The sequence below is a fragment of the Narcine bancroftii genome, chromosome 5 (assembly GCF_036971445.1).
Source record: "Narcine bancroftii isolate sNarBan1 chromosome 5, sNarBan1.hap1, whole genome shotgun sequence".
Classification (NCBI taxonomy): Eukaryota; Metazoa; Chordata; class Chondrichthyes; order Torpediniformes; family Narcinidae; genus Narcine; species Narcine bancroftii.
The window spans coordinates 211,270,827-211,297,502 of NC_091473.1; the positions used below are offsets into that span (position 1 = coordinate 211,270,827).

Sequence of the window (26,676 nt, forward strand, 5' to 3'; positions counted from 1 at the left end):
GAAGCAAAAAGCAGAAAAGGGGAAAATCACAGTGGAGGACAGAAAAAGATCAATGTAATAGATTAAAAGGCCATATTGTAAATGAATTGAAAAAGACACTGAGTGAGAGGAATGCCTAGAGCACTGGAAACAAGGTTAATAAACTGTTACAGAAATCAGTGTAAATTGGTGTGATTTAGTGGCCATTACACAAACGTGGTTGCAGGTTGGAGATGATTGGGAATGAAATATCCAAGTGTTTCAGGTAATTCGGAAGGAGAGGCAGGAAGATACGGGAGGTGGGGCAACACTGTTGATTTGGGATGAGATTAGGGTGATAGTAAAAGCAGAATGTTGAATAAATCTGGGTTGAGATGAGAAATAATAAGGGGACAAAAATCACTGGTGGGAATAGTCCACAGGTGAGCAAATAACATCATTACAGTGGCACAGGCACTGGTTAAAGTTTAAAAGGACACTGAGGCACCAGACACACAAAATGTTGGAGCAACTCAGCAGGTCAGACAGCATCCACGGAAGCCAATAGACATCATAAACCATACACGAATTGCCTCTGTTGACTGTAACAATCCTCAATACAGCTGACACCATTTTGATTCCAGGTGTTTAAAATATTATTCCCCAAAGGCATGGGTATTATATTATTTTTAAATAAAGGTATCTTTGAGGATAATCCTTCGTTTAGTGCCATAAATTGTTTGATCTTGCCCTAGACATGCCTCAATAGGAGATTCTTTGTTTTTTTCCCCTGATTAATTTAGAGTCCCATTAACGCTTCACCTACCATGTGAAAATCAATTGTTCAAAAAGTAAACAACAAATCTAGTCTGTGCTGTTAAATAATATTTCTTAAAATCAATTAGTTTTAACCCTCCCAGTTTGTAATCCCAGGTCAATTTTTCCATGGAAATTCTAGATATCTTGCCTGACCATAAAAATAAATGAACATGTCCATTTATTTTTTTTAATGAGTAGGTAATGGGATAGGTAATGATTAAAAAATATATTGAAGTGTCGGCATTATTTTCATTTTAATACAATTGACTCTACCCAGCAACGTGATAGGCAGATTCATCCATTTATGTCGGTCCTCCTCAAATTTCCGTAGCAAGGAGAGATAATTAAGTTTATATAAAGACTTTAAATTATGATTAAATTTGATATTTCATTTCTGTTTTAACCCAATTAAAGTGTATTAGATAAAAGTAAAGGAAGGTCATTTTCATCAGGAACCATACATGCAGAATAGCAGGGAAAGATGGCAGAAGCCCAAATAATAGTGGGGAGTGTGAGATGGGGAGGAACACAGACTGCAAGGAAAATTCCCATCAACACAACAATCCTGAAACCCGTGGCCTCTGAAATATCAACCCTTCGGTCAAAATATCTGTATTGAACAGGATGCCCAAGTTTAAATTAAACTGCTGCCCACAATGATCCACCTCCTTCTCCACTCATGAGCCTGGCAAGAACCAACTACACCTGGTAGCCTATTCCAGACATTCACTGGTCTCTGTGTAAAATATTTGACACAAACATCTCCCTTAATCTTCCTCCCTCCCCCCTCACCTTAAACACACACCCTCTAGTGGAAAGATGCCGACTGTCCATGCTAAACACTATCTCTCCCCGTGTAAACTCACTAGTGTCCCCACAGACCGGAGAGCTGAGGGAATTCTGTCCCCCACAGGGAGCAGGTGAACGGTATCTCCTTGCTGCAAATTCACCAGTGGCCCTGCAGAGAAGAGGAATCGGCAAATCCCTTTCCACATTTGCTGCTAGGGAAGTTTCTCCCTGGTGCATGAGCAAGGCAGATAACTGAGTGAATCCGATCCCACAAATGGAGCAGGTGAACAGTTTCTCCTGAGTAAACCTGCTGGTGTGCTTGCATGCAGGAGGGCAGAAAGATCACCTTCCCGCGGAGAGAGCAGGTGAATGGTTTCTCCCTGGTGCAAAGAAGTCAAATGGGCAAATCCCTTTCTGCACTATCTGCAAGAGTATGGTTTCTCCCTCATGTGAACCCGCTGGTGGGCCTGCAGGCCGGAAGGCTGAGAGAACCCCTTCCCACACAGGGAGCAGGTGAATGGTTTCTCCCCAGTGTGAATTCTATGGTGTGCCTGCAGGCCAGAGTGTTGAGTAAAACCTTTCCCGCACAGAGAGCAAGTGAACAGTTTCTCCCCGGTGTGAATCCTCTGATGTGTCTGCAGACCAGAGGGCTGGGAGAAACCCTTCCCACATAGTGAGCAAGTGAATGGTTTCTCCCCAGAGTGAATGAACTGGTGTGCCTGCAGGCCGGAAAGCTGAGAGAAACACTTCCCGCACAGGGAGCAGGTGAATGGTTTCTCCCCAGTGTGAACCCGCAGGTGTGCCTGCAGGCCGGACGGCTGAGAGAACCCCTTCCCACACAGGGAACACGTAAATGGTTTCTCCCCAGAGTGAATCCGCTGGTGTGCCTGCAGGCCAGAGCGCTGAGAGAACCCCTTCCCACAAAGGGGGCAGGTGAAGGGTTTCTCCCCAGTGAGAGCCCGCTGGTGTGTCTGCAGGCCAGAGGGCTGAGCAAATCCTTTCCCACACAGGGAGCAGGTGAACGGTTTCTCTCCAGTGTGAACCCGCTGGTGTGCCTGCAGGCCAGAGTGCTGAGAGAATCCCTTCCCGCACAGGGAGCAGGTAAACGGTTTCTCTCCAGTGTGAACCCGCTGATGTGCCTGCAGGCCGGAGGGCTGAGAGAAACCCTTCCCACACAGGGAGCAGGTGAATGGTTTCTCCCCAGAGTGAACCCGCTGGTGTGCCTGCAGGCCAGAAGGCTGAGAGAAACCCTTTCCGCACAGGGAGCAGGTGAATGGTTTCTCCCCAGTGTGAACCCTCAAGTGTACCTGCAGGCCAGATGGCCGAGAGAACCCCTTCCCACATAGGAAGCACATGAATGGTTTCTCCCCAGAGTGAACCTGCTGGTGTGCCTGCAGGCCAGAGGGCTGAGAGAACCCCTTCCCACACAGGGAGCAGGTGAACGGTTTCTCCCCAATATGAATGCTCTGGTGCCTCAGCAGGTGCGATGATCGAGAGAACCCCTTCCCGCACACACACTTAAAAGCTTTCTCCCCGAAGTGATTGTTGTGATGCTGCAGGAGGACAGAGAACTGGGTGAATCCCTTCCCACACACGCGGCAGGTGAATGAACTCTCCCCGGGGGGATCACACCCATGCTCCTCCAGGTCCTTGGAGGTTTGAAAGCTCTTCCCACAGTCAGAGCAGGGGAATGGGCTCCCCCTAGAGGGGACACACTGGTGTTGCAGCAGTGCTTCAGAGCTGGCAAATCCCTCCCCACACTCATTACAGGGGAACGGTCTCTCCCCAGTATTAGTGCAGTGATCTGTTTCCAGCAAGTCCAAAGAAAGCCCTGCCTCACTGCATACTTCACTTTGGAGTGTTTTATCTGACGTATCACTGGTCACCTGATCCTCCATGTCGGCCAATCGACTTAAGTCCAGTTCACACACGAGCACAGAGTTTCTCCGTGTAGTGATCTCCGTACCCCTAATACATTGACAAATTTGACTGATACTACAGTTCCGAGGTATCCATTTGGAATGTTAGACCACAATGTGCCATTGCCTGAAGTTTTCTGCCTGGAAATGGACTGCTTTCTTAACCCTGTGAAGAGAAGATAGTGGAGTGAGAGACAGCAAGGCATTCTCTGCGGGCAATATTTCAGGACAACATGGCCAACAACACGACAAACTGTGCTTGGTTGTGAAAGTGTCCTGAACTGTGAGAAGGATCACAATGGACACAAGGTGGATGAAATTTAGCACAGAGAAACAAACACGATATGTTTAATAGACAGGAAGAGAGGCACCAAACATAAAAGAGCACGGAATTGATTATGAACCCAGGATTTACTGTTATGTGGGGTCTAGTAGTTTGAACTACATTTATGTAAACACATGATGATCGGAGGGAGAGAGCAGGAATTATTTCAAATTTTTATGTAAAAGCTCATGGCAGCTTTTGTTTTGGAGGTCGATGACCACAAATAACCTGTTTTACCCAGAATCCTCAACAGTCCAGAAACAACTGTCCAATAAGTCTCAAAAACTTATGTTAAGTTGCATCCCATGTCAACTTTCCAATGTGATGTCCAAAGGATCGCCAACTTCCAACCCATCGTAATCACCTGACCCACCAACTGTCGCATTAGAGACCTGTCACTCAACCACTATCACCCCATGTGACACCGTCCAAGTGGGAACCAATGAGGCTGGAGGCCATGTTAAGGAAATGACTGGAAGTGGTGAGTTCAGAGATGGTGAGTGATACAGTGGTTTAACAAGTTTTGGTGGGGTCCTATTGGAGGGGTAAGAGGAGGTATCTTAGAGTTGACGTCTGGCTTCAGTCAGATAGAGGTCTGTGTGCCAGACCACAACAATGCCACCCTTGTCTGTGGGTTTGATGGTGAGATTGGGATTAGTGTGGAGGGCCAGGTCTTCAGAGGGGGGTGAGATCGGAATGGTAAATTCAAGATGGTTTACGTCTCAACTGCAGTTGGAAATATAAAGGTCCAGAGAAGGGAGAAGGCTTAAATGGTGTCCAGGAGGAAGAAGGTTTAAATGGGGAGAAAAGGTCCATTGTGAGGGGTGGAGAACCTGCCTGTAGAAGTAGGCACAGAGACAGAGCAAACAGGAGTTCAACATCATGGCGTGTGCAGAACTCTTGATATGTGAGCGAAGGGGATGAAGGTGGGGGGGGGGGGGGGAGGTTTAAGAATGACTGGAGGGCAACATTTTCACCCAGAGGGTGGTCCATATCTGCATCAGCTGCCAGAGTCAGCTGTAGAAGTGGGTTCCCACATCAACCCCAGGTAGCCACTGTCGTTTGAAAACCACACATCATTCCCACACTGACATGTCTATCTGTGGCCTCATTCATTGCCAAACCAAAGCCACCGACATGAAGGACAGTACCTCACATTCTGTCTCCCTCCAACCAGATATCATTAACATCAACCTCCAGTTTTTGTTAGCTTCCGCCCCCCCATCTTTCTCTTTCTCTACCCCTGTCTCCTTTCTTCCAGCTCTGCATTCATTGAGTAGTCTCCTCCCTGCCCAATTCTCAGCTTTCACCCCTGCCCTGCTATCCATGTCCATGTTTGACTGTTGGCCTTTGCTCCTTCCTCCTCCCCTTCTTCCCTCCTCCCTCCCACCCTTTTATTCAGGCATCTGTCTGCTTTTTACTCATACCTTGACCTAGGACTCAGGCCCCAAATGTTGGACATATATCTTTGCCTCCTCTGGACGCTCCAGCACCTTCTGAGTTTCTGCAGCACTTCTGTGTATTTACTACACTCACGTCTACAGACTTTGTTTCACACTTTGATTGACAGTTTGTTTGACCAATGTAATGGAGGACTCATTGATTGGGTGTCACCCAGTAGTCAGGATGACCAACAGCAGCATTGCTGAAGGGATGAGTTACTACATTTGATCTTTGCCAAAAAACTACGAAGTGATCCATTGGTGGGCAATAGCTGATTGTGACATCCTGAAGGCAGGAACACAGCATAAACTGCAATTTGTTTATATTAGGCAGGGCAGAGTGAGGTTTCTGATACGCCATACACTGTGGGTAATATCACTGCGGGACAGCAGCAAACAAGTCTTTTTCAAGTTCAAGTTTATTATCGTCCAATTGAACAAGGTCAACCTGACGAAACAGCACATGTACACAACCAGACATAACACACATACATACAAGTAATATATTGCAGTACATACCTAAAAATTGTTTAATAAATAATAAAAGATCAGAGGGTGAGTATGAGCAGCTCATTCAGTCATTCAGCAGTCTCACTGTATGTGGGAAGAAACTGTTTCTCAGCCTGGTGGAGCTGGCTCTGATATTCCTATATCTCTTTCCTGACGGGAGTAGCTGAAAGATGCTGTGTGCAAGATGGGAGAGGTCCACAATGATTTTGTGCACTGTCTTTGAACAACGACTCCAGTAGATCACGTCAATTGGGTGAGGGGGAAGGGAGATCACAGTGATCCTCTCTGTTGCTCCTACCATCCTGTGGATTGACCAATGGTCTACAGAACTATACAGGATGCTCCTGCTGAGACTCGGATTGTTATTTCCACACCATTTAATGAGGATTTCCACATCTTCTCTGTAGGGCATCTCATTGTTGTTGTGTCATCTGTTAACTTGATGACTCTGTGGGAGCTGCATCTAGTGCTGCAGTCATGGGTCAGTAGTGTGAACAGGAGCGGGCTGTGTACACTATCCTGAGGTGCTCCAGTACTCAGTGTGATGGTGTTTTACATTCTGCACCATTTCAATGCCACTTTTTTCCTTACTCAATAGTAACTGTGAATATTTACAGATAGACCCCTATTTATGATGTCTCGGCGATGGTTCTGTCCTTGCAGTTTTCAGCAAATCTTGTGTTTTCTCACCCGATTTAAACTTAAGATAATTTCAACTTATGATGTGAGTCTTGGAATCAAACCCCATTGTGAGTGCGGGTCTACCCACATTATCCATCTCTTTTTCCTGACCTGGAACTTGGGAAAAAATGGAGAGTTATGCAGTTGGTAAATTCTAGTCAGATTTCAGATTTATTGTCAGAAAACATACATATCACATACAACCCTGAGATGCCTTTTCTGCTGGCGAGGCAGAATTACATTTATTGGTAGTGCAAAAAAAAATTATACGCATGTAAACAAATAAAGAACTTTAAAACAGATAATGAATGTAAACAAACTGACTGAGCAATAGAGAGAATTAAAAAAAAATCAATAAAGAGCACAAGTAGGAGTACTTAAATGGGTCCCGATTGAGTTTGTTGTTAAGATGTTTGATGATTGAGGGGTACCATGTGTTCCTGAACCTGGTGCTGTGAGTCTTGTGGCAACTATACCTCTTTCCTGATGGCAGCAGCAGGAATAGCATGTGTGCTGGATGGTGTGGATCCTTAATCATTACTGTTGCTCTCCAACAGCAGTGTTCCCTGTAGATTTTCTCAATAGTGGGGTTTTGCTTCTGATGTCCTGAGCTGTGTCCACTACATTTTCAGGGCTTTACGCTCAGGGGTATTGGTGTCCCCATACCAGATCATGATGCAGCCAGTAAGCTCACTGTCCATCACACATCCGTCAAAATTTGCTAGGGTTTCTGGTGTCATACCAAACCTCCAGAAACTCCTGAAGAAGTAGAGGCGCTGACATGCTTCTTAACAATGCTATAAGTGTGCTCGGTCCAGGAAAGATCTCTGAGAATGTTACTTCAGTCTCTCCACCTCTGATCCCCAATGATCACTGGATTGTATTCCTCTGGGTTTCCCCGAAGTCAACAATCAGCTCATAAGTTTTGGTAACACTGAGTGTAAGGTTGTTGTTGGTGCCCCATTCAGCCAAGTTTTCAATCTCCCTCCTGTATGCTGATTCATCACCTTTCTTTATACATTACAAGGGAATCATTGCCAAATTTGTGATGGTGTTATTGTCGTACTAAGCCACACAGTCATAGGTGTAAAATGAGTAGATCGGGGGCTAAGAACGCAGCCCTGTTGAGTTCTGGTACTGATCGAGATTGTGGAGATGTTTTTGCCAATCCATGTTGATTGTGGCTTGGAGGTGAGGAAATCCATGATCTAATTACACAGTGGGGTGTTGAGTCTCAGGTCTTGAAGTTTGCTGATCAGTTTTGAGAGGATGATGGTGTTAAATTCCAAACTGTAGTCGATAAGGAGCATTCTGATGAAATCATCTTGACTGTACAGGTGACTGTGGCTTTGTGTAGACCTGTTCCTGATCGGCACAATACTGTGGGCTAAAGGGCTTGTTCCGTGCAATAGATTTTTAAAATTGAATTCACTATATACTATGGTTTTATTCTAAAGTATCTGTTCAGCTGCAGCAATTATGAACTTCAGAGCATTTGTACATGGTATACTACAAAAATCATTATTATCATCTCTGCATCTGTGTCCCAAAAGCTGGTCTCCTTCACCTGGCATCCAGGTGTGTGGCCTTGCAGCTAAGCCCTGTCCTGCACTGATGCTGTGGTTCCCTGAAGGATCTTCTTCTAGACTTGCTTTTCCACTCTGGAGACCTGCACCGACCGGTCTGCTTCTTCCTCTGAGCCCGTAACACTTGAGGCATCGCCATCCAGGAAACCCACTCTGTGGATCTTTGATATTAAAATAAAATTGACACCATCCCTGTTCTACAGGCAGATGAAACCTGCACAGGTCTTCAATGGAAACAGTTGGACCCTACGGGGGATCGCTGACAGATGCATCTCTGCTGTCTCGCTTCTCTTGGGTCTGCACCAAAAACAACAGCGCCACCATCCTGAGATATCCACTGGTCTGGTCTCAAAACAACCTCTATCCTCGTGACATAAACTTGAGCAGGCTCGTTTTTGTTGTTGAGTTTATTTAACAAACTCTTGGTCTCTGCCATTCCACAAGAGAGCAATGGTGTCGACATTACCCACACTACCTGGCGCTCCAGAAAGTGCTCCATCTGCCTCACTTTAAAAAACTATCAGCTGCAATATGGTTGGGATGGCACAGTTGGCACAACACCATTACAGCACCAGTGATCGGGACCAGGGTTTGAATCCCATGCTATCTGTGTGGGTTTTCCCCAGGGGCTTCAGTTTCATCCCACTGTTTGAAATGCTCTGTAATTGGGCAGCATGGGCACATGGGCCAAAGGGGTTGTTACTGCACTGTATGTCTAAATTTAAATTTAAACAAGAAATGCTGCAGACACTAAGATTGGAGCGTAACATACAAAAGAGCTGGAGAAACCCAAAGGTTATCCACCTATGACCTCTTATAGTCTACAGCTCAGCTTTCAACACCATCATATGCTCAGTATTGGTCAACAAGCTCCAAAACCTGGAGTTCTGCACTCTCTCCTTTCCTGCAACTCGATCCTTGACTTCCTCATCGGAAGACCCCAGTACAAATCAGAAACAATGTCTCCTCCTGACCGACAATCAACACAGGCAAACCACATAGATGCTTGCCCATGAATGTGGCAGAATCACAGACGGCAACGAGGAAGCGTACAAAGAGTTGTGAACTCAGCCAACACCATCATGGGCATCAGTCTTCACTCTATCGAGGACATCCACAAGAGACAGTGTCTTAAGACAGCAGCCTCTATCCTCAAGGACCCTCACCACGCAGGCCATGCCCTTTTCACTGTTTCCATCAGGAAGGAGGTACAGGTCCCTGAAGACACGCATCCAGCTCCTTCCCCTTGGTCATCAGATTTCTGAATGGACAATGAACCACAGACACTACCTCACTTTCTCTTCTTTTAGTATTAAATGTATTTATTTTTAAGTGTAATTTATAGAAGTATTTGTACCTGTGATGCTGCTGCACAGCAAAGACTTTTTTGACATTTCTGATTCTGACCCCTGCACTGTCCTGCGAGGGCACAAACCAATAGAACACACAACCCTGGACAACAAAGCATTACAATGCACGGATCCTGACCTCAGCAGCCCCAGGACTGCACTGTAGGGATACTGATTTATAGCAGCAACTCCTTGCAGGACAGAGAAAGACATGAACAAGCCCAGCACTGCAGTGTGAAGTCACAGACCACTCTAATCCCACTGTGGACTGACAACTCTGGACCAGTCAACCCCACACTGGAGTGGGGGGTGGGGGGGAAACGACACAGACTTGTACAACCCAGCTTGGGACACAACTGCACTGCCCAGTCCAGCTCCAGTACTGTACAGCAGAGAGATACGACAAGGAGAAACAAACCATAGTCCTTCAAGGACACGGAATGATTCAACTTCAGCACAGGGGAGGGGCAGGTAAATCTCTGGAATGTTCTATCCTTGTGGGTTGGGAAGGACAGATCACAGAGGGATTTGGAGAGAGGGATGATCATGTTGTGAATGATCGAGAAATGTGAGTGAAGTGGAAATGACAGGGAAGAGGAGGTCAGTCCTGGGGCAGATCAGCAATGATTCCACTGAATGGTGAGGCAGATCTGAGGGCACAGGAGGAAAACTCCTGCTTCTGTTTCTGTGGTGATGAGTGGACACAGGACTGTGTCAGTGCCCATCCAATTGTGGGTGGAATTGGGAAACCATTGTGGAGAATAGTCAGGGAGATGACCGACAGTTTGGTTAAAGTGGGAGGGTGCAAGGACATCTCAAAGACCAAGGAGTTTTGTGAGGCAAGCTCAAAGCTGAGGATCCCAGCCACCAAAGCAACTGCAGGCAGGGGTGGAGTCTCATCGTCAGAGAGTTGTAGAGTTGAGAAACAAACCCTTTGGCCCATTACATCTGTGCTGATCATCAACCTGATCCACACTTATCCTGGACACCAACTGCTTTGTGAGAAACATTTATCCCTCAGTTTCCCTTGAAACCTCCTCCCTCTCACCTTTAACACACTCCCCCCGCCATGGGAAACAAAACCCTGTCTGTCAACCCAATCTGTATCTCTCATTATTTTATATCCCCCTGGCATTTCTTCCCCCTTCCCCCCCCCCCCCCCCCCACCCCAATCCCCCAAACCTACTCAGTCTCCTTCCCTCTTGGGAAACCAGGAAAATCTGATCCAATCCCTCTTCATAACTCAGGCCCTCCAATCCAGGCATCACTTGGTGAATCTTTTCAGCACACTGCCCAATTAAATGCAGTGTGTCAACCAGAACTGCACATCACACTCCAAGTGTGGACCAGTGGACCAACCAGTAGTTTGTACAACTGGAAGAGCACATTCCAATTTCTCCACACAATGATTTAGCTGAAGGCAAGTATGCCATTCACCTTCTTCCCCACCGTATCCCCTTGTGTCACCACTTTCAGGGAAATGTGAACTTGCATTCCAAGGACTCTATGTTCCACAACACCCCAGCTCTGATTTAAATTCACAAAATGCATAATTTTGCACGTCTGAGTTTAATACCATCTGCCATTCCTTTGCTCACATTCTCAGTAAATTTCTATCCTGTTGACATGAGACTTCACTGTCCACTGTGACATTTTCTGCAAACTTATTGATCCTGTCCCCGACATTCTCATGGAAGTCATTAATTAATCAATAGGGGACACAGCACCAATCCCTGCAGAACACAACTGCTCACAGGCTCTAATCCAAAAGGAGAAATGAAAAGAATGCAAACTGGGGTCACAGATCAGGGAGGAGAGATTTCAGAAGGTCACAAGACTGGGGAGGTTGAGGGGATGAGCTCCAAGGCAGGTTGTGAACACCAACATGGGAATGCTAATATAGAGGAAAGGGAGCTGGAGGAGTGAGGCCATGACTGATACTCACTGTTCAGTGCCCAGCAGGCAGAAAGAGCAGACACTGGGGTCCACAGTGGAGGTCAGGACACAGATCCACATGAGAATGGCAGAGATCAAGGACTAATTGATATAATCGCCACCTCTCCACATCTGCAAAGCACAAGAGAAGCCGATTAGATCACCTCTCATCATTCCAAATTCCTGCAAGTGCAGACTGACTCCACTTCAGTTCAGTTCAGAACTTAACCTCAGCTCTGATATTTAGATGAAAAATGAAAAACTTCCAATTGCAGGCAATGTCTGTGAAGAGGGAAACAGAGTTAAGACATGTATCTGAAACCCTGCTTCTCTCCCTGGAGATAGTGCGCGACCTGCCCTGAGTGTTTCCAGACTGGTCTGGCCCTATCTCTAGATATGAGTCCCTGTTGGTTGGTCTTGGAATCACCAACTAAAGGGAATCGTTTCTCCAGATTGATCCTTACAGTTCAGCTGAAGTTGAGTCAATGCTTCCCTTCCCAGCCCATGGGATCAGATCCCAGTGTGGGGTATAAACCCCATGGCCCTGTATCCTCAGGCTGAGATTAGGACAAGACCCAACACTTCAATTCCAGGACAGCTATGCTCCAATCCACCCTTTGATCAATGCCCCAGAACCTCACTGATTTTCTCCACTTTGCCCCGATAACAAAAGGGGAGGATCCGACTACCTTCTTTCCCACCCATGTCTCCCTTCATAGTGGTGGAATCGCAGAGATAGACAGCACAGAAACAGGCCCTGCAGCCCAATTAATTCCAACCAAGATGCCTACCTGAGCCAGTCCCAGTTGTGTGTGTTTGGACCAGGAACGTCTGAACCTTTCCCATCCATGTGTCTGTTTAAATATCTCATTGCCTGTAACTGTCCCCACCTTTGCATCTTCCCCTGGCAGCTCCTGTCAGATCCACACCACCCTCTGTGGGTAAAGTTGCCCCTTGGTTGTCCATGATCTCCCCAACACTGGGGAAACTGTCATCACTATTCACTGTTTATTGGGATCCCCCCTCCCCCTAAAGGTCACCGTCACCCTCCAACAGTTCAGGGAACGCAGTCCTTCCTCATGACACAACCCCTCCCGGTGCCATGACCAGGACATGTTTGCAGCCAGTTTGGCCCCTCACACCCTCCTCGCTGCTTCACTTGTCGCTGTCTGTGCTGCCCACTGAAAAGCTTCCATTGCATCTGGACTCGCCCCAGCCCGGACCTTTGTGCCGCTCGCCCCCCCCTCCCGAAGCCGCTGATCGCCAAAGGCCGCAGTGACACCCCTGGCAGTGCGGCTCAAACCAGGGTCGGGCCGGGCCTGCGTCCCCAGAACACGGGACTTACCTGCTCCCGGGCCCCGAGAACACGGCACTCTCTGGCCCCGAGGACACGGCACTCACACCCCCCCCCCTTTCCCCGGGCCCCGAGAATTCGGACACCCGGCCGCTCTGGGCCCGCAGAGCCCAGGGGAAATCTCACCTCCACGACCAGCCTCAGTGGGCCGGCCCGTCACTGAGGGAACGGCGCTCATGACGCTGTGCGTCTCTGTGACGTCAGCGCGCACTCCTCTGCCGGCGGCTGGACAACACGTGACTGGACGGCAGCAACCTGGGAAGCTGTCAGTCGGTGCTTTAAAACTGCATTGTAAAATGGCCCCACTCACAAGGCAGCTTGAAAGGGTCCGACCCGGTCAGCGTCGTCCAAAGTCAACCAGGTCCCTGTCCTACCTCGGAGGTTGTCAGGGAACCCAGTTAGACTTAGGACGTGGCAACCGGCAGCTTGAACAGCGAAATTGCCAACCCGGTTACTCCAGTGACGTCAGTGCTTACACGCTGGTGTCACAGGGAAATCCCAGCTGAAGTGTCTGTGGCGATCGAGGGTGGTGGGGGTGGTCGCTGCCAGGGGCCGGGGTGGAGAAGGGCGGGTGAGGGGTCGCTGCCGTGAGGGGGTGTTGCCATGGTCAGCGGGGGGGGGGTTGCTGTCGTAGGGAAGAGAGGAGAGGGGTCGCTGCCGCGGGGGCAGAGGGGAGCGCGATTGTCGGTGGGAAGGAGACTGATAGATGGTGGGGGGACGGGGAGACTAGTTTGCGTGACACGTCACTTACTGCGTCATCACGGGGACGGGATTCCCCTTAAATCGCCAGGTTGGCGATTTACTGGGGCTATCCCCCCTTAGCTTAAAAGGTGCTGGAGGCACTTTTGCCGCAGTAATCTCACCTGGGACCCATGAGGGCTACCCGGGTGCTGCAGTTTAAAAGCACCTAGTCAGAGGAGTGGCCCAGGGCAGCGTGGGCTTGGCCTTCACAGAGACGTTTCCATCTTAAATCTGCAACCGAGGAAGTGAAATATTAATTGTATCCGAGAACAAAATGGAACAATGCAGCGAGGAAGGCGTGACAATCAGAGCGACAGTCAGGAGGGGAAGAACAGCTGTCAGTCCAGGGCACCGCTGTGGGCTCAATAACACGAGTCCCATTTTGCATCCTGTGGTGCGCACACTGGCCAGAAACAAGTCCTAGCTCTTTGGGCGCTTTTCACATTGGTGTTGTGATATAGAGAATTTAGGTTAAAAAGACTTAAGTTAAAATGTGATGATTAATCATAAACAGGGAAGCCAGAACGGACAGAGAGTTTACTAGCAGTCAAGGACAGAAGGAGCTGCTGAATATGTTTTTTTAAACCTATCTTTTCATGGTCATAGTGAGAGACATGCAGGAGACAAAGGATTGATAAGAAGTGTGAGAAACAGAATTCAGTGAATGTAGAGTTCACAGCGTACGTAACGAACGTGATAATTAATAATGCAGTTATACTTAGAATGTTTTTGTAATACTAACCAATTAAAACAGTATTAATAAGAAGGGGAAGGGCAAATAATAAAGGTATAAAAATCAATGCACTGTATGTATCGGGGCTTAACTGGTGAGAAACCAGTTGAGTCCAACTCTGCAGACTTGTAAATAAAGCTTGTCGTGTCATCAGTTTTAAAGAGACTCATGTGTGAGAAGTTTTATTTCTGACAAATGGGGGCTCGTCCGGGATCTACACTCCGGCCGTGAGGGGAGGCGAGAAGAGGGACATCGGAGGTGGTGCACCCCGCTGAGTTCAGCGGCTCCTAGTCCCTTGCTCGTCGCTTCGGGCGGCTTGAGCGAGTGGTATACGGACAGGGTGACACGACAAGACGGAGAGGAGAAGGGTGACGGTTCAATCCCCGGAAAGACACCGGTAAGTGACGACTTACGATTGTGGTGTGGGGATTGGGTAACAGGTGTAACGGGATACACCTGTTTGGATAAAAACCTAACGGAATAGATTAAGTATAGATCTTTTGTCGTTGTGTGAGAACCCTGTCGCGGGACTCTAGGATAGACCCCAGGGAAACCTCGGCGGTAACCGAAGGAGGGACAGCACCTCCGACGAAGTGCCGAGAAGAGAGGGGTCAACCCCAGGAAAACCTCAGCGGTAACCGAAGGAGGGACAGCACCTCCGACGAGGCGTCTGAGAGGAAGGGAGTAGGGTCCAGAGCGAGAGGGTCCTCAGCAACGATAAACAGATCTAGGTGGGAAAATGGGAGGATCAAAATCTAAGGGCTCGTCTGAAAATTCAGGACAATTCCTGGGAGTACCCCTTGACAGCCCTTTGGGGAGAATGTTTGAAAATTGGGATAGTAAAAGATATCGGGACAAAAACAAGAAAAAGATGGTCCAATATTGTCTCCTTTGGTCAAAACAACCTATTAAAGGTTCCTCGGTCTGGTGGCCGAAATTTGGATCTGATGAGGATTGGGTTAGACAAGCATTAAACATATATGTAAATTCGAGACCAAAGGTGAATCAAGAAGAGTCAGCATATGCATTTTGTTGGGTTCCCTGGCCAGGATCCTTAACAGAATGTTTTAAATTGAGAGTGGCAGGAGAAAAGAAATGGGAACCTCTGGACAACCTTCCCCCTCCTTATATTCCCCCGGTGCCTACTGCGCCCGAGGAAAGCTTATTACCGGAGGGGAAAGGTGATGAATCTGATTGCCCCGAAGGGGGCCGGGATAAAAAGGATGAATTAAGGGAGTCGGACCCTAAACTTCCACCGGTAAACCGACCCTGGACAAGATCCCAGACTGGTCCAGGACCATCAAAGTTTTCAATAAACCTAAATCCCCTGAGAGAAGTTCCTATGGGAGGACCGGGAGGGGGAACGGGATATGTGAATGTTCCCCTAACTAGTACAGAGGTGCGGGGATTTAAGAAAGAAATGAAAAAGTTATTGGAAGATCCTAGAGGACTGGCTGAACAGCTTGACCAATTCTTGGGACCAAACACATATACGTGGGAAGAGATGCAGGCAATAATGGGAACATTATTTTCACCCCAGGAGAGGCAGATGATTCGACGGGCTGCCCTCCTCATGTGGGAATATGAACAACCTGGGGACCCTAGACCCCATGAACAAAAATATCCCTTAAATGAACCCAGGTGGGACAAACGAACACCCGAGGGATTGGCAAGTATGAGACAATATAGAGAGTGGACAATTAAAGGGATACGGGAGGCTGTGCCAAAGGGTCACAATTTTACCAAGGCATTTGGGAACCACCAGGGGAAAGACGAGTCCCCTACTGATTTTTTGGAGAGGGTGAGAAAGAATGTCCAACAGTATGCTGGTGTGGACCCTAGTACACCAATGGGTGAACAGCTTATTCGAATTGAATTTGTTTCCAAATCATGGCAAGACATTAGAAAGAAACTAGAAAAGGAGGAGGACTGGAGTGAAAAACCCCTAAGTGAACTGTTAAAAAAGGCACAAAAAGTATATGTGCAGAGAGAAGAAGAAGATCAAAGGAAGACGACAAAGGTTATGGTACAGACTATCCGACAGATGAATGCTGAATCCAGAGGGGAAAGAAAACAAAACCTTCCTCTAAACAATCCAAAATATCCAAGAGAGGGAAGACCTCGGAGGTTTGTTAAGTGCTATTACTGCAATGAGGAAGGACACTTTAAGAGGGAATGCCCCCGATACAAGAGGGAATTGCGTGCCCTCGAACTTATGGAAGAAGATTAGGGGTGTCAGGGGTTCCAAATGTTAGGGACCAAATATAAGAGGGAACCCCTGGTAAAATTAAAAATTGGTCCCAAGGGAGAAGAGGTGGTGTTTATGGTGGACACAGGAGCGGAACGAAGTAGTGTAATAACTGTGCCAATCTAAAAAGTAATTTGACAATTTCTGGGATAGAAGGGGCTCCCAGAATGGTATCAATAATTCCCCAAGTAACAGTGAAACTGGAAGAAAGAGAAGGGGTACAAGACCTCTTGTTATTACCTTCGGCTGGATTTAACCTCCTAGGAAGGGACTTACAGGCTCTCCTAGGTTTGGGTGCTCTCCCTGTGGACGGAGAAGTGCGAGTCCACCTCTGCGCTTTAAAGGAAGAGGATGAACGGCAGATTGACGAGAGAGTCTGGTATAAGGAGGGAAATCGAGGAGGTCTGGACATCCCACCTTTACATGTCACATTAATACCAGGTCATCAGCCGGTAAGGAAACGTCAGTATCCTATTTCTTTGGAAGGGAGAAAAGGGCTACAGCCGGTAATTGAGACTTTAATACGAGACGGACTATTAGAAGAATGCATGTCACCTTATAACACCCCTATACTCCCAGTAAAAAAGTCAGATGGATCCTATCGCCTAGTTCAGGATCTAAGAAGTTTGAATGCTATTGTTCAGACCCGCCACCCAGTGGTGCCTAATCCCTATACTATTATGAGTCGGATTCCCCCAGACCATGAGTGGTTTAGTGTTATCGACTTGAAGGATGCCTTCTGGACTTGTCCGTTAGAAGAGGAAAGTAGAGATATGTTTGCGTTTGAATGGGAAAATCCATGGACAGGTAGACGGAGACAGTTTCGGTGGACTGTATTGCCCCAAGGGTTCACTGAATCTCCAAACCTGTTTGGACAAATGCTAGAACAAATCCTGATGGACTATCCACAATCTGATGATTCCCAACTAATGCAGTATGTGGATGATTTACTATTATCAGGACCCAAGGAACAAGAAATGAGGAGAGAGACCATTAGACTCTTGAATTATCTGGGGAAAAAGGGTCTACAGGTGTCCAGAAACAAGTTACAGTTTGTTGAGAAAACTGTGATATATCTGGGACACCAGATAAGTAAAGGACAGAAACGAATTACCCCTGAACGAATTGCGGGAATCACTAGAATGCCTTTACCCCGTAATAAGAAGGAAATAAGACAATTCCTGGGACTCTTAGGATACTGTAGGTTATGGATAGAGGACTACTCAGCTTTGGTGAAGTTTATGTATGATAAACTGACAAATGAAAATGACTATCCATTGAAATGGACCCAGGAGGAGGAGGGATGGTTCGAGGACTTGAAACATCGCCTAACACGAGCCCCAGTGCTCACTCTGCCCTCTTTAAAACAGCCCTTCCAGCTATTTGTCACTCATAACCAAGGAACAGCTGTGGGAGTTTTAACACAGGAAAAAGGCGGTCAGCGACACCCAGTGGCTTTCCTTTCCAAAATGATGGACCCAGTGTCTCGCGGATGGCCGACGTGTATCCAGGGAGTAGCGGCTGCTGCTCTGTTGGTAGAGGAAGCACGTAAACTTACTTTTGGAGGAAAGATGACTGTGTACACCTCCCATTCTGTGAGTGTTTTATTAACACAAACTGCCCATCGATGGCTGACTGATTCTCGTATATTAAAGTATGAAACCATTTTAATGGTTGGAGAAGATTTACAGTTTGCAAAAATTAATAGCTGCAACCCAGCTCAGTTTTTATACGGCAGTGAAACAGAGAAAGAGGTGGAGCATGACTGTGTCGAGTTGACAGATCTTCAGACCAAGACCCGAGAAGACCTTTGCGATACTCCGCTGGGAGAAGGATATGAATTCTACATTGACGGCTCCGCCAGATGTGTTGACGGAATGAGAAGAAATGGGTATGCTATAATAGAAGGAAATACTTGGAAAGTAGTAGAATCCACGAGACTACCCGGAAGCTGGTCAGCACAATCCTGTGAACTATATGCCTTGCAGAGAACCCTCAGAATACTGGCAAAGAAAATTGGAACGATTTACACAGATTCCAAATACGCATACGGGGTAGTGCATACCTTTGGTAAGATCTGGAAGGAGCGTGGTCTAATTACATCAAGAGGAAAGGAATTGGCACACGAACAGATGATTACTCTGACTTTAGAAGCCTTAACATTACCCCAAGAAATAGCAGTGGTCTACATACCAAGCCATCAAAGGGGAGATAACCCGACAGCAATTGGAAACAGACTGGCTGATGAAGAAGCCAAAAGAGCAGCCATGCAACAAGAAGTCCGTTTGCTGACTTTAATCCCAATAAGGCAAGGCATAAAGACAGCTCCCATTTTCACTGCTAAGGAAGAAAAGAACATGGATCAGCTGGGCGCAAGCCAATTACCTGATGGAACATGGAAAACACCAGATGGAAGAACTGTTCTAAATAAAGAAATAACTCGCAATATTTTAAAACACCTGCATCAACAGAGCCACTGGGGCACTCAAGCCTTATGTGACACAGTGCTTCGAGAATATGTGTGTAAGGGAATCTACACCTTGGCCCAACAAGAGGTGCAAAATTGTTACCTATGCACAAAAATTAATAAGAAGATAATGAGGACAGGGACCATGGGAGGTCAACCATTAGCCATACGCCCTTTTCAACGTATCCAGATCGACTTCACAGAGTTACCTCAAGTTCAAAGATGGAAATATCTGTTGGTGATAATAGATCACTTTACCCGATGGGTAGAAGCCTTCCCAACAATAAATACTACAGCCTCTACAGTAGCTCGCCTCCTCCTAGAGCAGATAATCCCCAGATATGGTATAATGGATTCTATAGACTCAGACAGGGGTCCACATTTTTCTTCAAAAATCCAGCAATTGATTTGTGATGCATTACAGGTCTCTTGGAAATTACATACCCCTTGGCATCCACAAAGCTCAGGGAAGGTCGAACGTATGAATGGAACACTAAAAATCCAATTGACAAAGTTAATGGTGGAAACTAAAATGCCTTGGATAAAGTGTCTGCCCCTAGCCTAATTGAGAATTCGTACTGCCCCACGAAAAGATGTAGGGCTGTCCCCTTATGAAATGATGTTTGGGCTTCCCTTCTGGAGTACAGTTGAGGGGTGTCCCACCTTGGGGGAAGGGGATATATTTGTTAGGAACTATTTACAGGCACTGTCACGCTCTCTTACAGATTTACGAAAGAGAGGACTATTGGCACAAACACCGCCTCTAGACTTTTCTTTACACAAAGTGGAACCAGGAGACTGGATTCTTATCAAGACCTGGAAGACTGAAAAACTCCAGCCCCAGTGGGAAGGTCCATACCAAGTTCTCTTAACTACAGAAGCTGCAGCACGAACAAGAGAGAAGGGGTGGACACACGCATCCAGATTTAAGGGACCTGTAGAGGCGCCACAGGACCCTGATACGAACTCAGATTGGACTTGTATTCCTGGAGAAAAACCTCTTACCTTACGATTTCGCAAAAAGACTTAATTCACAATGTTATTGTTATGTTCTTTGATTTTTCTTAGTTTGCCTATGTCTTTATCAGGTGTGAAATGTAAGAAATGCAGAGATACAGTGGTCCTGTTTCAGGACCACATTTGGGGAAGAAAGGAAGGTAATTTCATTTCCCATACCTCAGTTCCTGAGAAATGCTGGGCAGAAAATACCACCCAACATCCATATACCCCTTGTGTGGAAAAAGAAGGAAATAATATGGGTCATTATATACAGATTCCTAATACCACTCCTTTCCCTCTTAACAGTTGGAAAGGTGACTCAAGCCCATCATGCCCTGATGGACTCTGGTTTTGCATACACCAACGTACTGTTCCAATGAAAAGTTACACTCCACACTTGAAATTGCCTGTCCCTTTAAGACAGCCGGACTTAGTTCGAGTCCATCCAAATAACCATGTAAGTTTCGGTAATGCAATTGGGGGAGATAACCTTTTTGTAGATCTGGCAACTAAAATTGCAGGAACTTTTAATGTAACTAATTGTTGGGTCTGCGGGGGTCCACGGATGTCAGAACAATGGCCTTGGTGGGGAGAACCTCTCAATTCATTGACCATGATTTCCCGCATTTGGACAACTAACCGAACGAGATCAAGAGAAACCTGGTCTCTCTCTAACGTCCCCTCTGGTTTTTATTGTCTCTCACGAGCCGGCAAATACCCAGTAGGAGAAAGTCCCTGCAAGGCTGTATGGATTCGCATTTCACCTGGTGTTTTCACTTGGTTTCCTAAACCTCAGACTTGGTTCTTATCCACTGTTTTTAAAACTAATTGCCTACCCCTATCTAATAGCAGTATTCAGTTTTGGAATTGTTCCACTTCCACCATCACAGGACCATACCAATCAAATCCTGTTCTTCAAAGAGTTTGGGAAAGGGGGTATGGAGTATCCCCAAATGGATTATTCTGGGTATGTGGTAATAAAGCTTATACTCGTCTTCCCTCACAATGGAGTGGAACTTGTTTCCTAGGAATAATCCGCCCAGAATTTTTCCTTCTACCCCACGATCACGGTCATAAATTAGGCGTGAAGGTCTTTGATACATTACATCGTGAACCCCGCTCTACCACGGTACATTTGGGAGAATGGAGAGATGATTGGCCTCCAGAGCGCATAATTCAATATTATGGTCCCGCTACATGGGCTCAAGATGGATCTTGGGGTTATCGTACTCCTATATATATGTTAAATCGCATAATTCGCTTACAAGCAGTGCTTGAAATTGTTACAAATCAAACAGCTATAGCCCTGCAATTACTTGCATCCCAACAAGGTCAAATGCGCTCTGCTATATATCAGAACCGTCTAGCCCTAGACTATCTCCTAGCCACGGAAGGAGGTGTATGTGGCAAACTAATTTAACTAACTGCTGCTTACAGATTGATGATAATGGAAAAGCCGTTCGTAAAATCGCTGATAATATTCGTACATTGTCCCATGTACCGGTTCAAACCTGGCATCCTTTCCCACAATTTAATTGGATGGACAAATGGTTTGGAGGAACCTGGTGGCGTACCTTCTTGTGGGTCATCGGAGGTATTTTATTCCTCCTGCTTATTTTGCCCTGTATTATTCCCTGTCTACGCAGCCTGGTGATTTCCATGGTCGAACAAGCTATGCAACCAGGGGGGATGGGAGACCCTGTAAGACTTTTATTTCAGCGTGAGATTAATGTATCATAAAACATTTCTCTTCCCTAGCTTAGAATCCCCATTCATATCTATACATATATTCAACACATTTTAAAGAGAGAAAGGGGTGGATTGTGATATAGAGAATTTAGGTTAAAAAGACTTAAGTTAAAATGTGATGATTAATCATAAACAGGGAAGCCAGAACGGACAGAGAGTTTACTAGCAGTCAAGGACAGAAGGAGCTGCTGAATATGTTTTTTTAAACCTATCTTTTCATGGTCATAGTGAGAGACATGCAGGAGACAAAGGATTGATAAGAAGTGTGAGAAACAGAATTCAGTGAATGTAGAGTTCACAGCGTACGTAACGAACGTGATAATTAATAATGCAGTTATACTTAGAATGTTTTTGTAATACTAACCAATTAAAACAGTATTAATAAGAAGGGGAAGGGCAAATAATAAAGGTATAAAAATCAATGCACTGTATGTATCGGGGCTTAACTGGTGAGAAACCAGTTGAGTCCAACTCTGCAGACTTGTAAATAAAGCTTGTCGTGTCATCAGTTTTAAAGAGACTCATGTGTGAGAAGTTTTATTTCTGACAGGTGTCTCAGGAGAGACGCTAGCAGCCAAAGGCGCCCCTCTGACTCCCCTTAGTCTTTGGGAACTCCGACTTCTTGAGAAGAGACACCGTGTGGTGGGTATATTGTCAATGCATTTGTGTTATTTTTCTGATTCTGTGTGTGTATATGTGTACCTTCTCGTGTGTGTGCTATGTGCACGAATGCGTGCATGCATGTGTGTGTACAGAATATGTGCATAAGTGTGTGTTGAATATTAGCTATAGAATATCTAGTTATGGGAATTATGATGAAGAAACCATCACACAGACTTTGCCAGTAAACTGGGGGAGGGGAGAGAGAGAGTAAACAAGGACATTCCAGACAGGAATCAATTATCACCTACTCAGCCTGCCTGATTTCTTTAACACAATAACACTAACTGAGACAATAGATGGATTAGAGGGGTTCTGGTTATAAATATTGTATATATAATAGTAAAGATGGTTATACTTTGTTTATTGTGATGTTTAGTGTTTTAAAGATGCATAATTATGGGGAGCTTTGGGCAACGGAGGAGGTGGCAAATGAGTGTGCTACAAGGTTCACTCATGAATGGTGGGGGAGTTAGCAACAATTTCTCAGTAAATGTTGGGGGGGGATAGAGGTAAATTAAGGGAGAGGAAGGAAGGAGAGGGGATTATTTGGGGTTTTTTAATTGTGTTTTCTTGAATTGTTCAATGTAGTTTTTTTATTTGTGTAGGTTTTGTTTGAAGTATGGATGTCTGTGTCAAGAGTCAGTGGAAGACGATGGGGGCGGAAGGTAAGTGTCAAGGTTGAGGAGGAAGAGGATAAGGATATTGTGAAAACTCTGAGGTAATGGATAAAACAATAACATTTGTAAGTTTTAAGGTTACTGGGATAAACGGGACGATAAAGAGAAAGAAAGTCTTGGCACACCTAAAAAAAATTCAAGACCCACCTTACACAGCAAGAGCATGCAAAGCTAAATGAGAGGGTGCATGGGCCAGGTGGTGATGTCCTCCTTTACTTCCTGATCCAGGGGAGTGGCTATCTTGATAGGAAAGAATCTTCCAGTAATGGACGGGAGGTGGTTACTGACTCGATTGGTGGTGATGCATTGTCAGATATACTCAGAACCCTGTGAATATATATGCCTAAAATTTCGATGATAAAGTTTATACAAGATATCTTCTTGAGAACAACCGAAAGGAATGACGATGTTTTGATTGGAGGGGACATTAATTTTTGTCTGGATCTGGTCATAGACAAATCAGCAAAGAAGGTAACAAGAACCAGGATGGCTAAGTCCAGCCTGGCCTTTATGAAAGAGCTGAATCTTATAGATGACTGGAGAAGGGTGAATCCGAGAGAAATGGACTTCTCAAGAATCCTACTCTAGAACTGATTTATTTCTGGCATCAGTGCAATTGGAGGGTAGGATAGTGAGATCCTAGTACATGACTCAGCTATTGTCAGATCGCTCACCTTTGATTTTATCTATTATAATGCCAAATAAATGGCCTCAGTGGATAGATGGCACCTGAACACATTGCTGTTGGGAAAACCAGAATTCTGTAGCTTGTTCAAGCTCAGATAGAATTGTTCTGTGAACAAACTGCCCCTCCACTGCAGATAAATTCCTAATATGGGACACATTAAAAGCTTATTTAAGGGGCCAGATAATTGGATATACCAAGAGAATTAAAAATGGATACATGAAGAAGAATAATGATTTGGAACAGGAATAGCCCAGATAGAAAAGGTTTATTAAAGAGCAGGGACAGAATAAAAGTACAAGAATTTGGAGAATAAAAAGCTCAAGTGCAGTGCACTACAAACATATAAGACAGAAAATTTGATTTTAACATCTAGACAGCAGTATGATAAGCTGGGGGACAGCACCCATAAATTCTTGTCCTGGCAGGTGAGGGCAGAAGAGGCCTCAAGGGCAATCAATGTGATTCAAATGGAGGAAAGCAAGATCTTACACAAAGGAGATAAATGAAACATTCAGAAGGTTTTACAAAGAACTATATAAATCTGAATCCGGGGAAGACCCTACCAAAATAGATGGTAGTTCTATTGAAAGCAAGAAATCAAATTTGGGCCAAGAAGATCAAAAGGGCTAAATGCCTTTTCTCTAAAGAGGAGTTTGAATGAACTCTGAGCTCTCGGCAGGTTGGAAAATCACCGGGGAAGGATGGTTTCTCCATTGAATTTTATAATGAGTTTAAAGATCTTTTAATGGCCTTTCTTATGAAGGTGGTGGATCAGGCAGTGGATACGTAGGTATTCCCAGAGTTTTTCTCAACAGCAATTATCATGGTGAGTCCCAAAAAAGGCAGGAACCTAATGAGTCCCGCCTTCTATAGGCCCATTTTGTTTTACTGAATATAGATTACAAAATTATTGCAAAAGCATTGGCCAATAGATTGGTATGATTTGGTAGCCATCACGGAAACATGGCTACAAGGTGACCCTAAATGGGAATTAAACTTTCAAGGGTATCAGGTGGTGCAAAGAGATAGACAGGTTGGTAAGGGAGGTGGAGTTGCACTCTTAATCAAAGATGAGCTCCAGGCAGTAGTGAGGAATGATATAAGATCTAAAGAGCATAATGTTGAGTCCATTTGGGTAGAGATAAAGAATAACAACGGGAAAAAATTATTGGTGGGTGTTATCTATCGCCCACCAAATAACAATAGTTTAGTGGCATAGGAAATAAATAGAGAGATAAGTGAGGCATGTAATAATGATACGGTAGTAGTCATAGGGAACTTTAACTTCCACATAGATTGGGAAAATCAAGTTGGTCGTGGGAGTCTGGAAGAGGACTTCATAGAATGCATTCGCGATAGCTTTCTTGAGCAGCATGTTAAGGAACCCACAAGAGAAAATGCTCTCCTGGATCTAGTGCAATGAGATAGGTAGAGTAAATGATGTAATAGTCAGAGACCATCTGGGAAATAGCGATCATAGTATGATTGAATTTCTCATTCAGATGGAAGGGGAAATAGTTAGATCTAAAACTAATATATTATGCTTAAACAGGGGTGACTACCATAGGATGAGGGAGGAATTGGGCAGAGTGGACTGGGAGAACAGGCTAATTGATGAAACAGTGGAAGATTTTCAAAGAAATATTTTGTAATGCTCAACAAAAATATATTCTGGTCAGGAAAAAGGGCAGCAAGGGAGGGAAAAATCAACCGTGGTTAACAAAGGAAATAAAGGAGAGTATAAAATTGAAGGCGCAGGTGTACAAGGCTGCAAAGAGCAGTGGGAAATTGGAAGATTGGGAAAACTTTAAGAGACAACAAGGGGTTACAAAGCGGGTAATAAATGGGAAAAAGGATTATGAAAGTAAATTGGGACAAAATATAAAAACAGAGAGCAAAAAATTTTATAAATATATAAAACGGAAGAGGGTAGCCAGAGTTAACATAGGACCCTTGGAGGATGAGAAAGGAAAACTGGTAGCAAAAAATGAGGAAATGGCTGAGGCATTAAACAAATATTTTGTGTCAGTCTTCACGGTAGGAGACATGTCCAGCATGCCCATGTGCGTAGTTAAGGATGCGAATGTTGGGGAGGGCCTTGATAAAATAGTTGTTACAAAGGAAGTAGTGATGGAGAAACTAATGGGACTAAAGCCAGACAAATCACCTGGTCCTGATGATATGCATGCAAGGGTTCTGAAAGAAATGGCAGAAGTTATAGTTGATGCATTGGTGGTCATATATCAACATTCCTTGGATTCTGGGCAGGTCCCGGCAGACTGGAAGACAGCAAATGTCACGCCACTTTTTAAGAAGGGATGTAGGCAGAAGATTGGAAATTATCGGCCAATTAGCTTGACGTCTGTAGTTGGAAAAATGCTTGAAGCCGTCATTAAAGATGAAATAGTGAAACTTTTGGAACGTTAAGGGTTCAATCAGGCAGATGCAGCATGGTATTAGAAAGGGAAGATCTTGTTTGACAAACTTGTTAGGATTCTTTGAGGATATAATGGGTGTGGTGGATAGAGGGGAACAGGTTGATGTTGTATTTTGGATTTCTAGAAAGCGTTTGATAAGGTGCCACATTAGAGACTTATCAGTAAGTTACAGGAAAGTGGGGTCCGAGAAAATATATTGGCCTGGATTGAAAATTGGTTGTCTGACAGGAGGCAGAGAGTCAGGATAAATGGGAGTTTTTCAGGTTGGCAGAGAGTGGTAAGTGGGGTGCCGCAGGGGTCAGTGTTAGGCCCACAACTGTTCATCATTTACATTGATGACTTGGAGGAGGGGACAAAATGTGGTGTAGCCAAGTTTGCGGATGACACCAAATTGAGTGGAAGAGCAAATTGTAATGAGGATGTGGAGAGTCTGCAGAGGGATATAGTTAAGCTGGATGAGTGGGCAAAGGTCTGGCAGATGGAGTACAATGTTAGTGTGAGGTTATCCACTTTGGCAAGAAAAATAAAAGAGCTGAATATTATTTAAAGGGTGAAAAACTACAGCATGCTGTTGTGCAGAGGGACTTGGGAGTGCTTGTGCATGAA

At 45.4% G+C, this 26,676-nt stretch overlaps 1 protein-coding gene and 1 long non-coding RNA gene across 2 annotated transcripts; one reads left to right on the top strand and one right to left on the bottom strand.

Annotated features, from left to right (window-relative positions):
- Window positions 1-1,012: 1,012 nt before the first annotated feature.
- On the bottom strand, window positions 1,013-13,107 carry LOC138764689 (zinc finger protein 229-like). Its single transcript, XM_069940914.1, has 3 exons — window positions 12,794-13,107; window positions 11,324-11,445; window positions 1,013-3,651 (listed from the first exon to the last, which is right to left on the bottom strand). The coding sequence occupies exon 3, from the start codon at window positions 3,462-3,464 to the stop codon at window positions 1,986-1,988; it is 1,479 nt and encodes a 492-aa protein (XP_069797015.1). The 5' UTR covers window positions 3,465-3,651; window positions 11,324-11,445; window positions 12,794-13,107; the 3' UTR covers window positions 1,013-1,985.
- Window positions 13,108-13,863: 756 nt separating this feature from the next.
- Window positions 13,864-22,124, top strand: LOC138764690 (uncharacterized). Its single transcript, XR_011358283.1, has 2 exons — window positions 13,864-14,538; window positions 19,582-22,124. It is a non-coding gene; the product is annotated as an uncharacterized lncRNA (long non-coding RNA).
- Window positions 22,125-26,676: the final 4,552 nt, after the last annotated feature.

Bases quoted from the DNA above. Each gene is read 5' to 3' on its own strand.
- LOC138764689 (XM_069940914.1), bottom strand. From the start codon at position 3,464: ATGGAGGATCAGGTGACCAGTGATACGTCAGATAAAACACTCCAAAGT.